This window comes from Ranitomeya variabilis, chromosome 1 (genome assembly GCF_051348905.1).
Source record: "Ranitomeya variabilis isolate aRanVar5 chromosome 1, aRanVar5.hap1, whole genome shotgun sequence".
Taxonomy (NCBI): domain Eukaryota; kingdom Metazoa; phylum Chordata; class Amphibia; order Anura; family Dendrobatidae; genus Ranitomeya; species Ranitomeya variabilis.
In genome coordinates, this window is record NC_135232.1 from 517,022,791 (window position 1) to 517,042,744 (window position 19,954).

At 44.7% G+C, this 19,954-nt stretch overlaps 1 protein-coding gene across 2 annotated transcripts in view; it reads right to left on the bottom strand.

Moving 5' to 3' along the window:
* APBA3 (amyloid beta precursor protein binding family A member 3) overlaps nucleotides 1-19,954 on the bottom strand; it is a 49,849-nt gene that overhangs the window by 19,961 nt on the left and 9,934 nt on the right. Inside the window, exons 3-5 of one of the 2 annotated variants that reach the window (XM_077253791.1) lie at nucleotides 11,640-11,785; nucleotides 11,435-11,521; nucleotides 4,365-4,526 (exon numbers count right to left, since the gene is read on the bottom strand). In XM_077253791.1, coding sequence (XP_077109906.1) covers nucleotides 4,365-4,526; nucleotides 11,435-11,521; nucleotides 11,640-11,785 — 395 coding nt within the window. The remainder of the gene's footprint in view (nucleotides 1-4,364; nucleotides 4,527-11,434; nucleotides 11,522-11,639; nucleotides 11,786-19,954) is intronic. The other variant, XM_077253799.1, reaches the window with a different exon arrangement.

The following is a 19,954-nucleotide window of genomic DNA, read 5'->3' on the forward strand; positions in this document are numbered from 1 at the left end:
GAGGAAGCAGTGGACTGAGTCTGGTGTGGAAACATCCAGAGCCACCGTGCACAGGCGTGTGCAGGAAATGGGCTACAGGTGCCGCATTCCCCAGGTAAAGCCACTTTTGAACCATAAACAGCGGCAGAAGCGCCTGACCTGGGCTACAGAGAAGCAGCACTGGACTGTTGCTAAGTGGTCCCAAGTACTTTTTTCTGATGAAAGCAAATTTTGCATGTCATTCGGAAATCAAGGTGCCAGAGTCTGGAGGAAGACTGGGGAGAAGGAAATGCCAAAATGCCTGAAGTCCAGTGTCAAGTACCCACAGTCAGTGATGGTGTGGGGTGCCATGTCAGCTGCTGGTGTTGGTCCACTGTGTTTCATCAAGGGCAGGGTCAATGCAGCTAGCTATCAGGAGATTTTGGAGCACTTCATGCTTCCATCGGCTGAAATGCTTTATGGAGATGAAGATTTCATTTTTCAGCACGACCTGGCACCTGCTCACAGTGCCAAAACCACTGGTAAATGGTTTACTGACCATGGTATTACTGTGCTCAATTGGCCTGCCAACTCTCCTGACCTGAACCCCATAGAGAATCTGTGGGATATTGTGAAGAGAAAGTTGAGAGACGCAAGACCCAACACTCTGGATGAGCTTAAGGCCGCTATTGAAGCATCCTGGGCCTCCATAACATCTCAGCAGTGTCACAGGCTGATTGCCTCCATGCCACGCCGCATTGAAGCAGTCATTTCTGCCAAAGGATTCCCGACTAAGTATTGAGTGCATAACTGAATATTATTATTTGATGGTTTTTTTGTTTGTTATTAAAAAACACTTTTATTTGATTGGACGGGTGAAATATGCTAATTTATTGAGACAGGTTTTTTGGGTTATCAGGAGTTGTATGCCAAAATCATCAGTATTAAAACAATAAAAGACCTGACAAATTTCAGTTGGTGGATAATGAATCTATAATATATGAAAGTTTAATTGTAATCATTACATTATGGTAAATAATGAAATTTAACACTATATGCTAATTTTTTGAGAAGGACCTGTATATCTTCACCCCTTTTTTCAGCACAGTATTAGGATATGTATATACGCTGTGTGTGTCTTCATGTGGTGCTCTGCTTAGGTACTTATCTCTATGGCTTATGACAAGTCACTGATCCCTCAGTGCCCTGCCCCTATATTAAATACTGTATGTTCTGGTTTGAAAAAACAATAAACTTCATTTATCAATGCAGGCGTCTGCGCTGTTGCATTATCCGATCTATAATATCCATGTTTTTATTTTATTTAGTGATATTTTTTTCTAAGAGAAAAATGGCACCTGCAAAGAAGCATAATTCGGATCACTGAGAGATGCTAGTGCGCATGTTTCTGAGATCCCCAGAACACTGCGAACGCCCGCCTTTATCTCGGCCCGCTGTAGCACCCAGTGGAATGGAGATACATAGAACAGCTAGTAGAAACCGGATAGTAAAGCGCTGTTTGGTTTTAACAAGTCGCAAAGGCCTGGCCCAATCAGATGGTGCCAAATCCACCTCCATGGAATGTCTATTAAAGGAATTATGACAATCTTAGGTTTTACTATATAACTTCAAGAGAGCATAATGCCCCAAAGCAAAAAATGCACAGCATAATCAAATAGTTATGCAAATAATATACGTTTATTGACACAGTACAAACAAGAATAACACTAGTATTATAGAGGATGAGGTGTATGACACATAAGTACACCAGCATAGAACTATGCACATAAAATCATGTGACAGGGATAAAATATTGGAGGCACAAATGCTATGTGTAATACCAATACAAACCGGGCAATAAAGTGCATATTAGGGGGATGTAGAATTATGGGTGAAAGGAAAGAGCAGGAAAATTTTTTTTGTTTCTAATGGTACAGTGACCGATCCAACTCTGACAAAGGGGAAGCACTAGCAACCCAATAACCGCCCCTATTGCAATATGCCCGGAGAAATGAGTATGGCTAAGCCATAACCCTAAAGCAAAGCTTACCCATGTTGTGCAATGTTCTGTGCAAGGTGTCCACAAAGGTGAAGCCCCGACGCACGTTTCGCGTTGATCGCTTCCTCGGGAGGCTGATCAACGCGAAACGTGCGTCGGGGCTTCACCTTTGTGGACACCTTGCACAGAACATTGCACAACATGGGTAAGCTTTGCTTTAGGGTTATGGCTTAGCCATACTCATTTCTCCGGGCATATTGCAATAGGGGCGGTTATTGGGTTGCTAGTGCTTCCCCTTTGTCAGAGTTGGATCGGTCACTGTACCATTAGAAACAAAAAAATTTTCCTGCTCTTTCCTTTCACCCATAATTCTACATCCCCCTAATATGCACTTTATTGCCCGGTTTGTATTGGTATTACACATAGCATTTGTGCCTCCAATATTTTATCCCTGTCACATGATTTTATGTGCATAGTTCTATGCTGGTGTACTTATGTGTCATACACCTCATCCTCTATAATACTAGTGTTATTCTTGTTTGTACTGTGTCAATAAACGTATATTATTTGCATAACTATTTGATTATGCTGTGCATTTTTTGCTTTGGGGCATTATGCTCTCTTGAAGTTATATAGTATATCATGTGGGAGTTTTGCCTTCCCTTTTTCCCTTCCCAATTGGGTGCTATGGGCACACCAGGTAGAAGGGATTTCTTTAATAATAAATATATCCGCAAGGTTGGTGTATTTTATAAAGTAATCTTAGGTTTTGGAGTATTTAGCTGCAGAGGCAAGGGGAGGGGATATAAGTTCAGCCCAGAGGGCAAGACGGGAGTGATCCAAAGGGAATAAAGGCTAGTGTAAGGCCATGTGATCCCTCTCTCCGTAATGCATGCGGTCCACGTCACGTAACGTGCTGTGAAGCACTTAGGAGCCAGCTGGCAGCCCATGCCCCCTGCGGCCCAGCGCACACATGATCGATCACATGATCCATCTGCAGATATCTTTTGTCTTACCACTATTGTATTTGCAAATCGGACCATTGTACAACAATTGTGTATATAGTGTATTGTCTAGTGTGCCCTTAAAGAGATTGAATATACAATTTATTCTTGCGCTGCTCTTATCTCAATGCACAAAGCCACAAGTCCGTTTCTCAGCTTAGCTTTCTATGCTTCCGGGGCTATTTCTGACCCAATATAATGACGTTAACGGACCAGGCTTATATCTAACGAGGATCTGGTGGCAGGTCGACCGGCTTTCAGTATTCTGTTTCACTGGTGCTTGTGAAAGGGGCCTTTCAGTCTGCCAGGGTTGTGAGTGAGTGTGGTGCCATGTCAGTGACTGCGTGGGACACATTCTCTCATGCCCCGTGCCTCCATGGGCCTGTGTGCACAGGAGGAGTCTGTCAGCTTGGTACAGTTTTACCTTAAAAAACCCAGGGGGTGCGGAACGTCATGTTGGTGAAAGCGGGGAGACTGCATTATGTGATCCGTCTGATGTAATAGTGACTTCAGGCGGGGTGGTGAGGTGCAGGTTAGTCACACAATGCAGGCTTTATCACTAGGACATCATCATTACTGCGACTAGCTGACCACGCGAGCTCTGGTCCGACTCTGCTCCCCCCCTTCTTCCAGTGATAAGCAGCTGTCTAACAATGTACATAAAGAGCCTGGGGTGGGCGGGGGCAGCTTTCTGAGCTCCGCTTCATGCTAAATTGGAGAACTCTCATTGTGTCACAACTGCTGCACCCATTAAACTAAGTGTTACATTGTTGGATTTAGGGTCTCCTTGCCTACGTCATGCTGCTGTCAGATGAGGTAGCAAAAAAACCTGCTGACAGATTCCCTTTAAATGGCATGTTACAATATAGGTCATTAATAGCAAAATTGATAGTGTCAGAAATCCAGAACCCACACCAATCAGCTGTTTTATTTTGCTCCATGCAGATGTAAACATTTTGAACTGAGCTGCTGAACACAGCTACCTTCAAATTGTAGTGGCCGCTGTGGGCTAGTTCAGCATAGCTCCTGTTCTTTTGAATAGAAGATGTACTATTGTAGCAGGCAACAGACACAGTACACTTAAAATGAAGCCAAGTGCATCTCCAACATTTGTAGTGTTTGTAGTGGTTTGACATGTGATCAAAAAACAGTAGAGGCGCCGGGTGTCTGACCCCATTGAGCTGTTATTATACCTATCCAGTATATCGGTCATCAAATCTTTCTTTCCAGACAACCCTTTATCCTTTATAAAACTATACATGCATAAGCTCTGCCCTAATATGGAAGATGGGAAAACGGTTTACCATCTACCAATGGCGGAATTTATAAAAGACAAAAAAAAAAAAAGATTTGCCTGAAACCACTGTCAAGATTAGAGGTTATAGACATTAATAGGAACTCACATCAACTGACTGGAACACGTGGCACAGCAATTTTTGTGGCCCCTTTTGTGAAAATTGTTGATCGGGACTGCGTGGCAATTTCCTGCGTGCCATGATGACCAATATATTACCAATGTCAGCTGTATACGAAATTGTTTGCAGAGGGTGATCCATAAGGGCTTCCTGAAGTAGAGGATAAACAGAGGTGTAATATACAATACACATTACTAATATAATCTACTATATAATTGTCTAAGGGTCACTTCTGTCTTTCTGTCCTTTTTTCTGTGTCTGTCTGTCATGGAAATCCCAAGTCGCTGACTGGTCGTGGCTGTTTTGCCGCGACCAATCAGCGACGGGCACAGTCCGGCAGCAAAATAGCTGCTCCCTACTCTCCTGCAGTCAGTGACCGCTCCATACTAACCCCCCCCCCCCCCCAGTCGGCGCTCACACAGGGTTAATGGCAGCGTTAACGGACCTCGTTATGCCGCGGTGTAACGCACTCAGTTAACGCTGCTATTAACCCTGTGTGACCAACTTTTTACTATTGATAGTAAAAAGATCTAATGTTAAAAATAATAAAAAAATCATTATATACTCGCCTTCCGTGGGCCCCCGGATCCAGCCGAGGCCTTTCCCGCTCCTCGCGACGCTCCGGTGACCGGTCCATGCATTGCGGTCTTGCGAGACCGCTACGTCATCATCTCGCGAGACCGCAACGTCGCGAGGAGTATCGATAAACGCCTTGGCTGGATCCGGGGGGCCGGCGGAAGGTGAGTATATAACTTTTGTATTTTAAATTCTTTTTTTTTTTTTTTTTTTAACAGGGATATGGAGCCCCATTGCTATATACTGCGTGGGCTGTGTTATATACTACATCTCTATGCTATATACTACGTGGGCTGTGCTATATACTACGTGGGCTGTGCTATATACTACGTGGGCTGTGCTATATACTACGTGGGCTGTGCTATATACTACGTGGGCTGTGCTATATACTACGTGGGCTGTGCTATATACTACGTGGGCTGTGCTATATACTACGTGGGCTGTGCTATATACTACGTGGGCTGTGCTATATACTACGTGGGCTGTGTTATACGCTACTTGGCTGTGCTATATTTCTCTGCTGTACCTGTGCATCATGAATCGTGGTATGTGTTAAAGAGGGGGGCCCACTGAGACTTCTTCTTCCCTCAAAAACCTGGAGCCGGCCCTGGCTTCACTGATTGGTCACGCCCTGCCGCGAACAATCTGCGACAGGCGCAGTCCGCTCGCAAATTGGCGCGGAATTTGAACCACGTTTCACTAATTGGTCGCGGCCGGCTGAATCCAGTGTATAAATTGCATTATTCTGAAAACCTCATAAATAACTACATAAATATTCTAGAATACCCGATACGTTAGAATCGGGTCATCATCTAGTTAGAAATAACTGTGATTTAAAGCCCAGCAAGGAGAACATCTACAAGGAGTTTGTATGTTCTCCATGTGTTTCAAGTTGCCTCTGGGTTCGTCTCACACTCCAAAGACATACTGATAGGGAATTTAGATTGTGAGCTCCAATGGGTACAGCAATGAGAATGTCTAAAGCGGTGTGGAATAAATGGCGCTATATAAGTGAGTAAAATAAATAATCCTCCTGCACACAACACGGGGGCTATACTACATCCCTCATCAGGTCTGATATATGTGCAGAGCTTTCTCCTTCACAAACATTGGGATCTTGTTGGGTTAAGCCTACTGACGGGTTCCATTTAATCATGGACATCTTGTCATACCCCTGTGATTGGTCCCGATAGCACATACCTCCCTCGCCAGCGCTGTTCCCACGGCGTCAGTACTCGCTCTTCCCGATGCTCTGGTGTGGTGATGTGACTCTGGCGCCCAATAAGCCCTGGCGTCACTGTCTCAGCCTTTGGATGTTTTGAACATGAAGAGGCAGTCCGGGATGCAGCTGCTCTCCAACTTCCTCTTCATGCTCAAAATGTCCAAAGGCTGATTGGGTACCGGCGTCATGTGTCCCAACACTGCACGAGAGCCCCATGGAGAGCGAGTGCCAACACTGCTGGAACAGTGCCAGTACGGGAGGCGAGTATAGGCTTTATTCAGTTATCGAGGCTAAACATTTCGTTCAAGAAGGTGTTGTCCTAGTCGTAGACAACCCCTTTAAGTAAACCTTGTTTTTCACAGAACAAAAGAATAGTATAACAATTGAAAAACACAATATTTGCCAGTACAAAAAAAAAAAAATCAGTTACACAATCGCAATTAAATGAGTAAAAATATAATATATTTGTGCCATTTCCTAAGTTTTTGGTATGACTGATTCTTTTATCTGCAGAACTTGTTGCGTTATAAATTATCAAATGCTTCTGCTACTTTAGGCTAAATTGGAGTGGCATTCAACTTTGTTTTAGAAATCTCGGCATGCACTAATCTCACAGAACTGGAAGAATGGATGAAAATCCCTCAAATGAGAATTGAAAGCCTCTTGGCTGGCTAAAAAAAGTGTTTACAAATTGGGATATTTCAAAAATGGGTGCTATTAGGCACTAACCATGCAGCGTGCCCAAACTTTAGCATTTTCCTGTTTGTAATTTTTAAAATGTAAAAGATGAGGAAAAAAAAATATTTTTATCTAAAGAACAAATGCAATGTGTCATCTCTAATTTTAGGTCTTTTAGAGATCATTTCATCTTCAACTTACTTAACTCCTTAACCCCTTTCTGACCTCGGCGGGATAGTAAGTCCGAGGTCAGAAGCCCCCCGGTGAGCCCGCATCAAAGCCGGGACATGTCAGCTGTTTTGAACAGCTGACATGTGCCCATAATAGGCGCGGGCAAAATCGCGATCTGCCCGCGCCTATTAACTAGTTAAATGCCGCTGTCAAACGCAGACAGCGGCATTTAACTACCGCATCCGGCCGGGCGGCCGGAAATGATGGCATCACCGACCCCAGTCACATGATCGGAGGTCGGCGATGCTTCAGAATAGTAACCATAGAGGTCCTTGAGACCACCCTGTGGTCGGCGCTCACAGCACACCTGATTTTCTGCTACATAGCAGCGAACAGCAGATCGCTGCTATGTAGCAGAGGCAATCGCTCTGTGCCTGCTTCTAGCCTCCCATGGAGGCTATTGAAGCATGGCAAAAGTAAAAAAAAAAAAAAAAAAAAAAGTTAAAAAAAATGTGAAAAAAATAAAAAAAAAAAATATAAAAGTTTAAAATCACCCCCCTTTCGCCCCAATCAAAATAAATCAATAAAAAAAAACCTACACATATTTGGTATCGCCGCGTTCAGAATCGCCTGATCTATCAATAAAAAAAAGCATTAACCTGATCGCTAAACGGCATAGCGAGAAAAAAAATTTGAAACGCCAGAATTACGTTTTTTTGGTCACCACGACATTACATTAAAATGCAATAACGGGCGATCAAAAGAACGTATCTGCACCAAAATGCTATCATTAAAAACGTCAGCTCGGCATGCAAAAAATAAGCCCTCAACTGACCCCAGATCATGAAAAATGGAGACGCTACGAGTATTGGAAAATAGCGCAATTTTTTTTTTTTTTTAAGCAAACTTTGGAATTTTTTTTCACCACTTAGGTAAAAAATAACCTAGTCATGTTACATAGTTATTAAGGTTGAAGGAAGACTGTAAGTCCATCTAGTTCAACCCATAGCCTAACCTAACATGCCCTAACATGTTGATCCAGAGGAAGGCAAAAAAAACCCATGTGGCAAAGAGTAACTCCACCATGGGGAAAAAAATTCCTTCCCGACCCCACATACGGCAATCAGACTAGTTCCCTGGATCAACGCCTTATCAAGGAATCTAGTGTATATACCCTGTAACATTATACTTTTCCAGAAAGGTTTCCAGTCCCCTCTTAAATTTAATTAATGAATCACTCATTACAACATCATACGGCAGAGAGTTCCATAGTCTCACTGCTCTTACAGTAAAGAATCCGCGTCTGTTATTATGCTTAAACCTTTTTTCCTCCAGACGTAGAGGATGCCCCCTTGTCCCTGTCTCAGGTCTATGATTAAAAAGATCATCAGAAAGTTCTTTGTACTGTCCCTTCATATATTTATGCATTAAAATAAGATCACCCCTTAGTCTTCTTTTTCCAAACTAAAAAGCCCCAAGTGTAATAACCTATCTTGGTATTGCAGACCCCCCAGTCCTCTAATAACCTTGGTCGCTCTTCTCTGCACCCGCTCTAGTTCAGCTATGTCTTTCTTATACACCGGAGACCAGAACTGTGCACAGTATTCTAAGTGTGGTCGAACTAGTGACTTGTATAGAGGTAAAATTATGTTCTCCTCATGAGCATCTATGCCTCTTTTAATACATCCCATTATTTTATTTGCCTTTGTAGCAGCTGCCTGACACTGGCCACTGAATATGAGTTTGTCATAGTTACATGTTAGGTGTCTATGAACTCGTACTGACCTGGAGAATCATAATGGCAGGTCAGTTTTAGCATTTAGTGAACCTAGCAAAAAAGCCAACCAAAAAAACAAGTGTGGGACTGCACTTTTTTTGCAATTTCACTGCACTTGGAATTTTTTTCCCGTTTTCTAGTACACGACATGCTAAAACCAATGATGTCGTTCAAAAGTACAACTCGTCCCACAAAAAATAAGCCCTCACATGGCCAAATTGGCGGAAAAATAAAAAAGTTATGGCTCTGGGAAGGAGGGGAGTAAAAAACGAACACGGAAAAACGGAAAATCCCAAGGTCATGAAGGGGTTAATGACCGAGCCAATTTTGACCTCAATGACCAAGTCAAATTTTATAATTCTGACCAGTGTCACTTTAAGCGGTAATAACTCTGGAACTCTTCACCAGATCCCAGTGATTCCGAGACTGCTTTTTTGTGGCATGTTGTACTGCATGATTGTAGTAACATTTCATTAATATGACTTGCGTTTATTTATGAAAAAAGCAGTAATTTGGCAAAAAAAAAATTTGCAATTTTCAAACTTAATTTTTGTGCCCTTAAATCAGAGATGGGTCACACAAAATATATAATAAATAACATTTCCTACATGCCTACTTTACATCAGCACAATTTGGGAAATTTTTTGTTGTTGATAGGAAATTAGGAAAGGTTAAACGTGGACCAGCGATTTTTCATTTTTCCAACAAAATTTACAAAACCATTTTTTTTTTTTTTTGAAGGGTCCACCTCACATTTTAAGTAACTTAGGCCTCTTTCACACATCCGTTTTTTAGAATCAGTCACAATCAGTCATTTTTTGAAAAAAAAACGGATCCAGCAAATGATGCTGCTGGATCCGTTTTTTCCCTATAGACTTGTATTAGCGACGGATGGCCTTCCGTTGCGTCCGTGGTATGACGAATCTGTCGTAAAGTCATTGTCCGTCGGACGGAGACAACGTACATACTAACGTTTTTTGTGTAAGGCGAAAAGACGCACAGTGACGGATCTTGCGGCGTCCATCGTTGGCTATAATGAAAGCCTATGGTCGCTGTCCGTCAGAAGATGGAAGTATGCCCGGAACCCATCCATCTCTCTCTCTCTCCCCCCCTACCCTTCCGGAATTCTGTTTCTTTAACTTGCAGCGTTCTCAACGATCCCGTCAAAAAAAAACAGATTCAGTGGATCAGTTTTTTTAAAATCTGAACAGGATCCGTCTTTTCAACACTTTGGAGAGCCCCTGATGTGCCTAAACAGTGGAAACCCCCAATAAGTGACCCTATTTTGGAAACTAGACCCCTTAAGGATTTCATCCTGGGGTATGCTGAGCGTTTTGAACCCACAGGTACAACACAGAATTTGGTAACATTAGGTCATCATATTGTATATGTTGTCATTAGTGGTTAGTAGGAAATAGAAAAAAATCCAGCTCAACGAGGTGGTGAAAAAGCAAAGTCTTGGTACTTTATTCACTTCATATCAAAAAATAGAGGATAAAACAACAGCACAAAATAATTAAAAACACTATCTACGCGTTTCTGGTGACATAGCACCCTTAGTCATGAGTGAGGGTGCTAGGTCACCAGAAACACGTAGATAGTGTTTTTAATTACATTGTGCTGTTGTTTTATCCTCTATTTTTTGATATGAAGTGAATAAAGTACCAAGACTTTGCTTTTTCACCACCTCGTTGAGCTGGATTTTTTTCTATTTCCTGCATTCCTCACGCCTTGACACAGTGTTTCCGTGCTCCGAGCCTCCAGGGACTACAACTATGGTGAGCTGGATTTTTTCTTTTGTCTTCGCATTTATTAGTGGTTAGTGCAAGTGCTTGCTACTCCAGTTTACATCAAATATAGCGGGTGCGTGAGTGACATGCTCAAGTCCCTGCTCAGCACTTTTCGCGGCTGTTAAGACACCAAGAAAAAAAAAACAAACAAAAAAAACCAAACAAGCAGGGATCTGCGATACTCCATGCACTTCTGAGTACCCGATGCAAACTCAAGTAGCAAGCACTTGTGCTCAACACTAGCCATCATATTGTTTTGTTGTTTACGCTTTTGAAAAAAAACAAAACAGAAAACTAATTCTAACTCCAACCCTAACAAAACCCTTATCCCACTGGTGGGTGGCGGAGGGAGGATCCTTTTAACCTCTGATGTTCCTGTCCCTATCAAGGATATGAAGGACAACCTCCTGATCATGGGGTCAGGAGGTACATCCTGGAAATGTCTATTATATTCCTCCTGTGACGTAGGACTGTGCTCAGCGCCTCCCCTGTTCTAGTAATTGCCAACTCTCCAGACTAGACTGAAGTCACCTACTTTACCTATTCTTTTTAACTATTGCACATGCACAGTAAAGAACAGTACCTGCACAGGTGTATCAGACTGTGTGCATGATGTAAAAGATATCAGCCATGATAATCAAAGCAGGAAAGCATCTATCAAACCTGACAAGTAGCATACAGCGCAAGAGGATTATAAAAGGCATTTTCTTAGATATGCAGGTTAGCCGGTGTTTTATAAACAGGTTTCTGAAGTAGCGTTCAAGATGACTCAAAAGGTGATGAATTTTAATTAATACAGGGAAATCCTGGTGACAACGTCCCTTTATGTTACATAAGTTCTCACCTGAGTGTCCGCGGTTAGGACTTTGACACGCTGTGTTGACACCATAACGTCCACTTCTGTCATAGGCTGAGATTCTCCATCTGGTGCCTAAAGAGTAAAACAGAAAAAAAAAATATGCACAAACATAAGAAAAATGGAAGGCATTGTGTATTTCTTACTTTTTTTCCTCTATTCTGTGCCTGCATTAGTCTGCCCATACTCTTACTTTCACCCTGTTCACTGCCTCTTGTGCCTGCCGCATACGTGTGCTGGCCATCTGATGTCTCTCACACTGTAGCTGTGTAGATCCCAAATACTTTGCACCAAAGACGACTCCATCAAGTAAATCTTCTGGATCACAAGGACCAGGCACTGATTGAAAGAAAGACTACCATATTAACATTTACCCCTAAAGAAACAAAATGCAACGTTACAAAACCCTGGACAAACCAAGCCATATATAACACAGTAAGGCTATGTGCACACTTTGCGGGGTCCTCTGCGGGTTCTCCCGCAGCGGATTTGATAAATCTGCAGGGCAAAACCGCTGCGGTTATCCCTGCAGATTTATCGCGGTTTGTCTTGCGGTTTCCGCTGCGGGATAATACTCCTATACTATTGATGCTGCACATGCAGCAATATGCAGCATCAATAGTAATGTTAAAAATAATAAAAAAATGGTTATATACTCACCCTCTGACGTCCCGATCTCCTCGGCGCTGCACGCGGCGGTCCGGTTCCAAAGCTGCTGTGCGAGAAGGACCTTCGTGACGTCACGGTCATGTGACCGCGATGTCATCGCAGGTCCTACTCGTACAGCAACCCTGTGACCGGACGGCCGCGTGCAGCGCTGAGAGGTGAGTATATCATTATTTTTTATTGTTGTTTTTTTTTTTGTTTTTTTTTATACACACACAAATATGGTTCCCAGGACCTGGAGGAGAGTCTCCTCTCCTACACCCCGGGTACCATCCGCACATTATCCGCTTACTTCCCGCATCGTGGGCATAGCCCCATGCAGGAAGTAAGCGGATCAATGCATTCCTATGTGTGCAGAATCGCAGCGATTCTGCACAAAAGAAGTGACATGCTGCGGAATGTAAACCGCTGCGTTTCTGCGCGGTTTTTCCCGCAGCATGTGCACAGCGGATTGCGGTTTCCATAGGTTTACATGTAACTGTAAACGCAATGGAAACTGCTGCGGACCCGCAGCTACAGAAACGGTGCGGTTCCACGGTAAAAACCGCAACGTGTGCACATAGCCAAGCACCTTGTCTTGTAAAAACAGAGGCTCTGCAAATTTAGAGGCCTTGGACAATTTTACTTAATTTTACCAAATGTGCTAGGGAAATAATTCTGTAGCAATTATATAAAGTATTACATGTTCTCCTCCTGCACTTACTAATGCTGCCTTACTCAGCTCTCCAGTCCATACAATGGCTGCTGGTGGCACAGCACGACTAGCCCTATCCATCGGCCTCATCCAATAAACAGCTTTTCTGTGTGCAGCATTTGCACAGAGGATGCTGATGAACTGGGCTCCATCAAGTACAGTGCAGCAGAAGGGTCCCTCATTAGCCATCACAAGGCATCATTGTCCCATCCACAAGGTCAAGCTGTGGAAAGAGGCTGTACAGCTGCAGCTCTGTACACCATCATTACAGGGCTGTTTTTTTCTAGAACCAATGCTTCTATGAGACAATTACGCCATATTATGGAAACAAACAGGTAAAGAGTTGAACTTGAAGACCTCTGCTTAATCTGTGGCATATGAAAATCACTAATAAAATTTTGACCATGCGGTGAAGAGTCTAAAGAGAATCTTTCACCACATTTGTAGATTGAATAGCCCAGGCGCACTACAATAACTAACGTAATCAAGGGAGGTTGGCACACAATTGCAATTGTAATTATTGGCACACAATTACAAAAGTGACATAAAAACAAATAAAATCACATGTAATTACAACCACTAGATCCCCTGCAAGAGTTAAATATCAAAACACTGCACACTGCAATGTGTAAACCCCATACTTTAAGCAATATTTCTAAGCTGTATGAATCGTAATAATTATTGGTACCCAATATAATCTGGGGTAAGCAAGGCTATAAGATATGAATGAAATAATGGACTAACTCCCTTATACAACCCCCATGACCCAATAAGTCTACGTTCACATTAGCGTTCAGCGCCGCAGCGTCGGGCGCCGCAGCGTCGCCGCATGCGTCATGCGCCCCTATATTTAACATGGGGGCGCATGGACATGCGTTGTGCTGCGTTTTGCGACGCATGGCCGCAAGCGTTGGGCGCAGAGAACGCAAGTTGCATTTTTTTTGCGTCCAACTTTCGGCAAAAAAGGACGCATGCGTCGCAAAACGCAGCGTTTTAGCGTGAGTTTTGTTGCGTTTTCGTTTGCGTTGTGCCGCCGACGCTGCGGCGCACAACGCAAATGTGAACGTAGCCTAAGGCAGGGGTGGGCAATTAATTTTGCCATGGAGCCGCATGAGAAATTGGGATGGTTTTAGAAGGCCGGACTAATATAATTACCGAATTTTTCGGACTATAAGACGAATCGGACCATAAGGCGCACCCCAAATTTGGGGTGAAAATTGCAGAAAAAAAGATTTTTTTCTAAGATGGGGGTCCGTCTTATTGTCCGAATTTACAGTATCTTACCTGAGGGCTGGCGGTGGCAGAGCAGGGTCACAGAAGGCATGGAGTCGGCAGAGGTGAGGTGGGGTGATGCGGTGTGGCGTGCACCTGAGCAGGGTCCCTTCCTGCTTAGGTGGGCGACGCCACGGCCTGGTGTCCATGGGGGGGTTGCAGCAGTGGTGTGGCGACGGCAGAGGTGTAGTAAGGCGTGCACAGGGTCCCTTCCACCGGTGAGGTGACGCAGCGGCCCAGAATGGAATGTGAGCAGCAGAGCCGGGTTGAATATCGGTGGCGGCGGCCATCTTCCCGAGGCCGCGCGTGCGCAGATGGAGTGCTGTGCTTCACGGGGCTTCAGGAAAATGGCCGCGCGTGCGCAGATGGAGATCGCGGCGGCCATTTTCCTGAAGCAGAGATCTAAATCTGCAAACTCGGCTTCAGGAAAATGGCCGCTGCGATCTCCATGTGCGCAAGTGCGGCCTCCCGTGGCCATTTTACTGAAGCCCCGTTTAGCACAGCACTCCATCTGCGCACGCGCGGCCTCGGGAAGATGGCCGCCGCCAACGATAAACAGGTGATCAACCCGGCTCTGCTGCTCACATTGCACGTGACGTACAGGGCCGATGCGGAGCTCAGCCTCTTGTGACTGGTGGCATAATGCTGCCTCCGGTCACAAGAATGATTGACACAGCCGGGAGCCAATGGCTCCTGATGCTGTGTCAATCACATCCTGACCCTGGACTCTGGAGGAACTGTATGCGCTGCAAGTGCATACAGTTCCGACAGCGTGTGGATGAGCTCGGAGCCTTCACTCCAGCCGCCAGCGGTCCTCCTCAGAAGCGTCTGGCCGAGCGGTGCCGGGGGCGGCTGTCAGAAGTGACAACTAGCTGGCGGGCCGTTTAAAATCATCAGGCGGGCCGGATGCGGCCCGCATCTTGCCCGGGTCTGCAATAAGGGGTCGCAGGCATCTGCAGCAGTAGGCTGCAGAAAAAGGAAGAAAAATAACCCCTATAGGCAAAATTGTCATGAGAGAGCCAGCAAACAGTAATGGTCAACGATCCCATAAACTGGGACTGAAGAGAGATAAATCATAATGAGAATTGGTGGCAACATTGTCCGTCAAGATCCAAAAGTCACCAGCAAAATGGCCCAAGATATTTAAGGGGAACTTACAGTGTTATACCAGGGGTTAAGTCAGGCAGGAAAGCAATTCAAAGCAGATCAGGACACAAGTGGAGGACCCGGTTGTGGCCCCGATAACAAAGCCTATACTCACCTGCCATGCTTGAGCCATTCCAGCGGTGTCGGAACTCCCTCTGTCCGAGGATCTCTTGCAGTGTTGGGACACATGACGCCGATGCCCAATGAGCATTAGCGTTTACACAACCCCCACAGCGAGGTTCATAATAAAACTGCCGCATTCAGTCAGCCGTTTCGCCAATGTGTACATATGTCCAGGATCTCCCAAAGATTGGAGCAGTAGTCCTGACGCCCGATCAAGAAAAGTGCAAGGGCCAATACTCCGGTCTCTTCTCGGTAAAAAAAAAACCCTCAGGAGAGAGCAGGACAATTATAAATTTAAAGCCCCTGAACCGCTGGATAAAAAAAATTAAAATTTCAAGATGGAGTCCATCAGATCTACAATTCCCCTTATAGACAGGAATGCAGTGTTGTGCACCCTAGACTTAAAGAACGCATACGATCACGTTCTCGTCCAGGCTTCATTTCAGAGATACCTAAGGTTCGTTCTGAGGGTCCAGGAGAGAGTCAGTCACTACCAGTTCCGTTGCCTTCCTTTTGGCCTATCCTCAGCACCCAATGTGTTCACCAAGCTTGTGGTGAAGTTGGTCGCCTATCTAAGGAGATGGGATATCATCATAGTCCCCTACCTAGATGACTTCCTTATCATAGCCAGCTCCAAGGAACAACTCGTTGAACACTGCCAGACCTCGATTTCCACACTACAGAGGCTGGGATAGGTCATAAAGTGGGAAAAGTCAAATCTTTTTCCAGAATCCAGAAAGAGGTTCCTAGGGGTTCTTGTAAACTCCCAACTGAGAACATCTTTTTTACTAGAAAAGAAGCAGATCACTATGAGGAAAGGAATCCACCAATTTATAGGAAGCTGCTGCTCCATCAGAGAAGCAATGAGGATCCTGGGACTAATGACCACTTGCATCCCCTGCATACGATGGAGTCAGTTCCACTCCCGGGAACTCCAGTGTGCCGTTCTATCTGTTTGGGACAAACGTCAACTGTCCTTGGATACTGTGATGCCCCTATCCCGCTCGGTGAAGGAATCTCTACGATGGTGGACCACTATGGAAGATCTCCAGGCGAGACTTAGGCTACTTTCACACTAGCGTCAGTACGGGGCCGTCGCCATGCTGTGAAATAAAAGCACAACGGGGGCAGCGGATGCAGTTTTTCAACGCATCCGCTGCCCCATTGTAATGTCCGGGGAGGAGGGGGCGGAGTTTCAGCCACGCATGCGCGGTCGAAAATGGCGGACACGATGCACAAAAAAAGTTACATGTAACGTTTTTTGTGCCGACGGTCCGCCAAAACACGACGCATGGCCACGACGTGTGGCTATACGTCGCAATGGCCATACGACGCGTGGCCAAGACGTGTGGCCATACGACGCGTGGCCAAGACGTGTGGCCATACGTCGCAATGTGTCGCTAATGCAAGCCTATGGAGAAAAAACGCATCCTGAGGGCAACTTTGCAGGATGCGTTTTTTCTCCAAAACGACGCATAGCGACGTGCATCGAAAGACGCTAGTGTGAAAGTAGCCTTACCTGGATTCTCCTTCCTTGCACCATAATCACCACCGACGCAAGTCAGCAGGGCTGCGGCCGGCCATTCGGAAGGAAGATACTTTCAGGGAGAGTGGAGCCCAGAGATTGGAGACAAATCCTCAAACTTCAGGGAACTGTATGCAGTATGGAAGTTACTACTCCAGATCCAGTCGACTCTCAGGGGCAGGTATATAAAGGTCCTGTCCAACAACACCACAACGGTGGTGTTCCTACGCCATCAAGGGGGGCCCAAACATCCTGCCCTACAACACCCGGCAAGGAAGATCTTCCAATGGGCAGAAAGGACAGTACTATTTGTCTCTGCAGTACACCTGGAAGGATCCAGGAACCAGGTGGCAGACTTCTTGAGCAGGCAAAAGATATCCCTGACGAAGTGGGAACTGAACGAGGAAGTGTTTCGCATGCTGTGTCAGTGATTGGGTGTTCCACGGGTGGATCTATTTGCATCCAGAGAAAACGTGAAGGTCGGGGAATTTTTCTCCCCAAACCCTCTAGACTGTCCAGTGGGCATCTATGCACTGTCCCAACAATGGTGAGGGAAACTGTCCTATGTGTTTCCCCTTTTCATCTGGTTCCGAGAGTACTGAAGATAGTACAGGAAGAAAGGGGGAAATTCAACTTGGTGGTGCTCTTCTGGCCGAAAAGGAGTTGGTTCTCCCTGCTGAGAAAGATGGTAGCAGAAGACCCCATCATCCTCCCAAGGAGAAAAAGACCTCCGCTACCAGGGCCCAGTTTTCCCACCACAATCCTGACAGCTATCAGATTTAAAAAAAAAAAATAATTATATATATATATATATATATATATATATATACACATACGGGAAAAATTGGAGCAGCATCCAGAAATACCTCACATGTCGTGTAAAGTTCTCCCAACCAGCAATCCAATGGTCTCCAATAATAGTCAAAAAAAGGAAAGCAGCACAAAAAAACTGAAAAAGTGGTAGACTTTATTGCCTGAACAGCATAGCGATGTTTCGGATGTAATATCCTTTGCCCTTAAGGCAATAAAGTCCACTACTTTTTTCAGTTTTTTGTGCTGCTTCCCTTTTTTGACTATATATATATATATATATATATATATATATATATATATATATATATATATATATATATATATATATATATATATATATATATATATATATATATATATATATATATATATATATATATATATCTATATCTATATCTATCTCAAGATCTGGAAAAGCAGCGCCATTTACTGCTGGGAGTCATCAGTAGATGCATCTCACCTGGACGTTCCCAAGATTCTTGATTTCCCGCAGACAGGTTTCAACAAGGGCCTTAGACCAAGTACCTTGAGGGTACAGATTTCAGCCCTTAAGGTACTGTCACATTTAGCGACGCTGCAGCGATATAGGCAATGAGCTGATCGCTGCAGCGTCGCTGTTTAGGTCGCTGTAGAGACGTCAAACACAGCAGCTCCACAACGATGCAGGAGCGATCCTGTGACGTAACGGTGAAGCACTTATCGTTCTCACAGGTCGTTAGCTTCATGTTTAACATTGCTGACATCGTTGCTTTTGCTGTCAAACACGACGATACACGCCGATCTGACGACGTAATAAAGTTCTGGACTTTAAGCTCCGACCAGCAATATCACAGCGGGATCCAGATCGCTGCTGCGTGTCAAACACAACGAGATCGCTATCCAGGACGCTGCAATGTCACGGATCGTTGTCGTTCTCGTTGTAAAGTTGCTCAGTGTGAAGGAACCTTTAGTGTATTTTTTTTTTGTCTCTCCCCTATCTATCCACCCCTGGATAGCTAGGTTCTCTAGAGCTGTACAGAGGCTGAGGCCTTCTGTAAGAAAATCTGTCCTATCTTGGGATCTAAACCTGGTGCTCAATGCACTTTGTAAACATCCATACGAACCAGTGAACGATACAGACTTTCATTCAAAACAGCTTTCCTGGAAGCGATTATATCAGCCAAATAGTGGAATTACAGGCCCTGTCTATCAGGGACCCGTATTTACGGATATTTGAGGACCAATTGGTCCTGAGGCTCGACCCGGTATTCCTTCCTAAAGTAGTATCAACCCAGAACATGAGCCAGGAAGTCGTTCTCTTCTCCTTTTGCCAGCACCCTAGAAACCCTAAAGAACAATCCTTTCATTGTCTAGATCAGGGGTGGGGAATCTCAGACCCCAGGGCCATTTTCAGCCCCCGATGACCCTTTTTCAGGCCCCCGAGCAGATTCTCAGGGACTGCATTCTTGGGCAAGGAGCTGTATTTTGATTGTCAAGATCTCATTAATTTCTTCTTGCTGTTAGCACATACACGCAGTGTTCACTACTGAACATTGAAGGGCATGCAATGAAAGATTACATCCTGACACCAGTGCCAGAGTCAGAGTATATTTTGTGGGTGGAGTTTGTACGGCCCCAGAAGGATGGTATAAATATCCAAATGGTCCTTGGCAGAAAAAAAGATTCCCCACCCCTGGTCTAGATGTTAGGGAAACGGTTCTCCACTACCTAGAGGCAAACAGGGACTAGAGACAGGACACAAACTTATTTGTGCAGTATGGGGGATCAAATAGGGGTAAGAAAGCGGCAAAATCCACAATGGCAAGGTGGATCAGATCAACGATTGGTGTAGCCTACAAGGCTGAGGGAAGATCTCCTCCGGAGACTCTTAGGAGCTCATTCAACTAGGGCCTTAGCCACCTCATGGGCAGAGAAGGGGGGGGCATCAGTGGATCATATACGTAGGCCCCATGGTCGCACCCGAGTACGTTCTCAAGACATTACAAACTAGATGTATTCTCAGGACAAGTGGCACTGGGTAGGAAAGTTCTTCACACAGTAGTCCCACCCTAGTTCACCATTCTTTGGTATTCTCCATGGTGCTGTCAGGATTGATGACATGGAAAACGGTAATTAGACCTACCGGTAATTGCATTTCCAGGAATCCATCTTGACAGCACAGCTAGTTCCCTCCCTTCTGAGAGATTCTATACTTATGTGACGTAACGTTTGAGGAAGAAATAATTAATACATTTTGTTGCATCCATCCTGGTGTGGTACTTAGGAAACT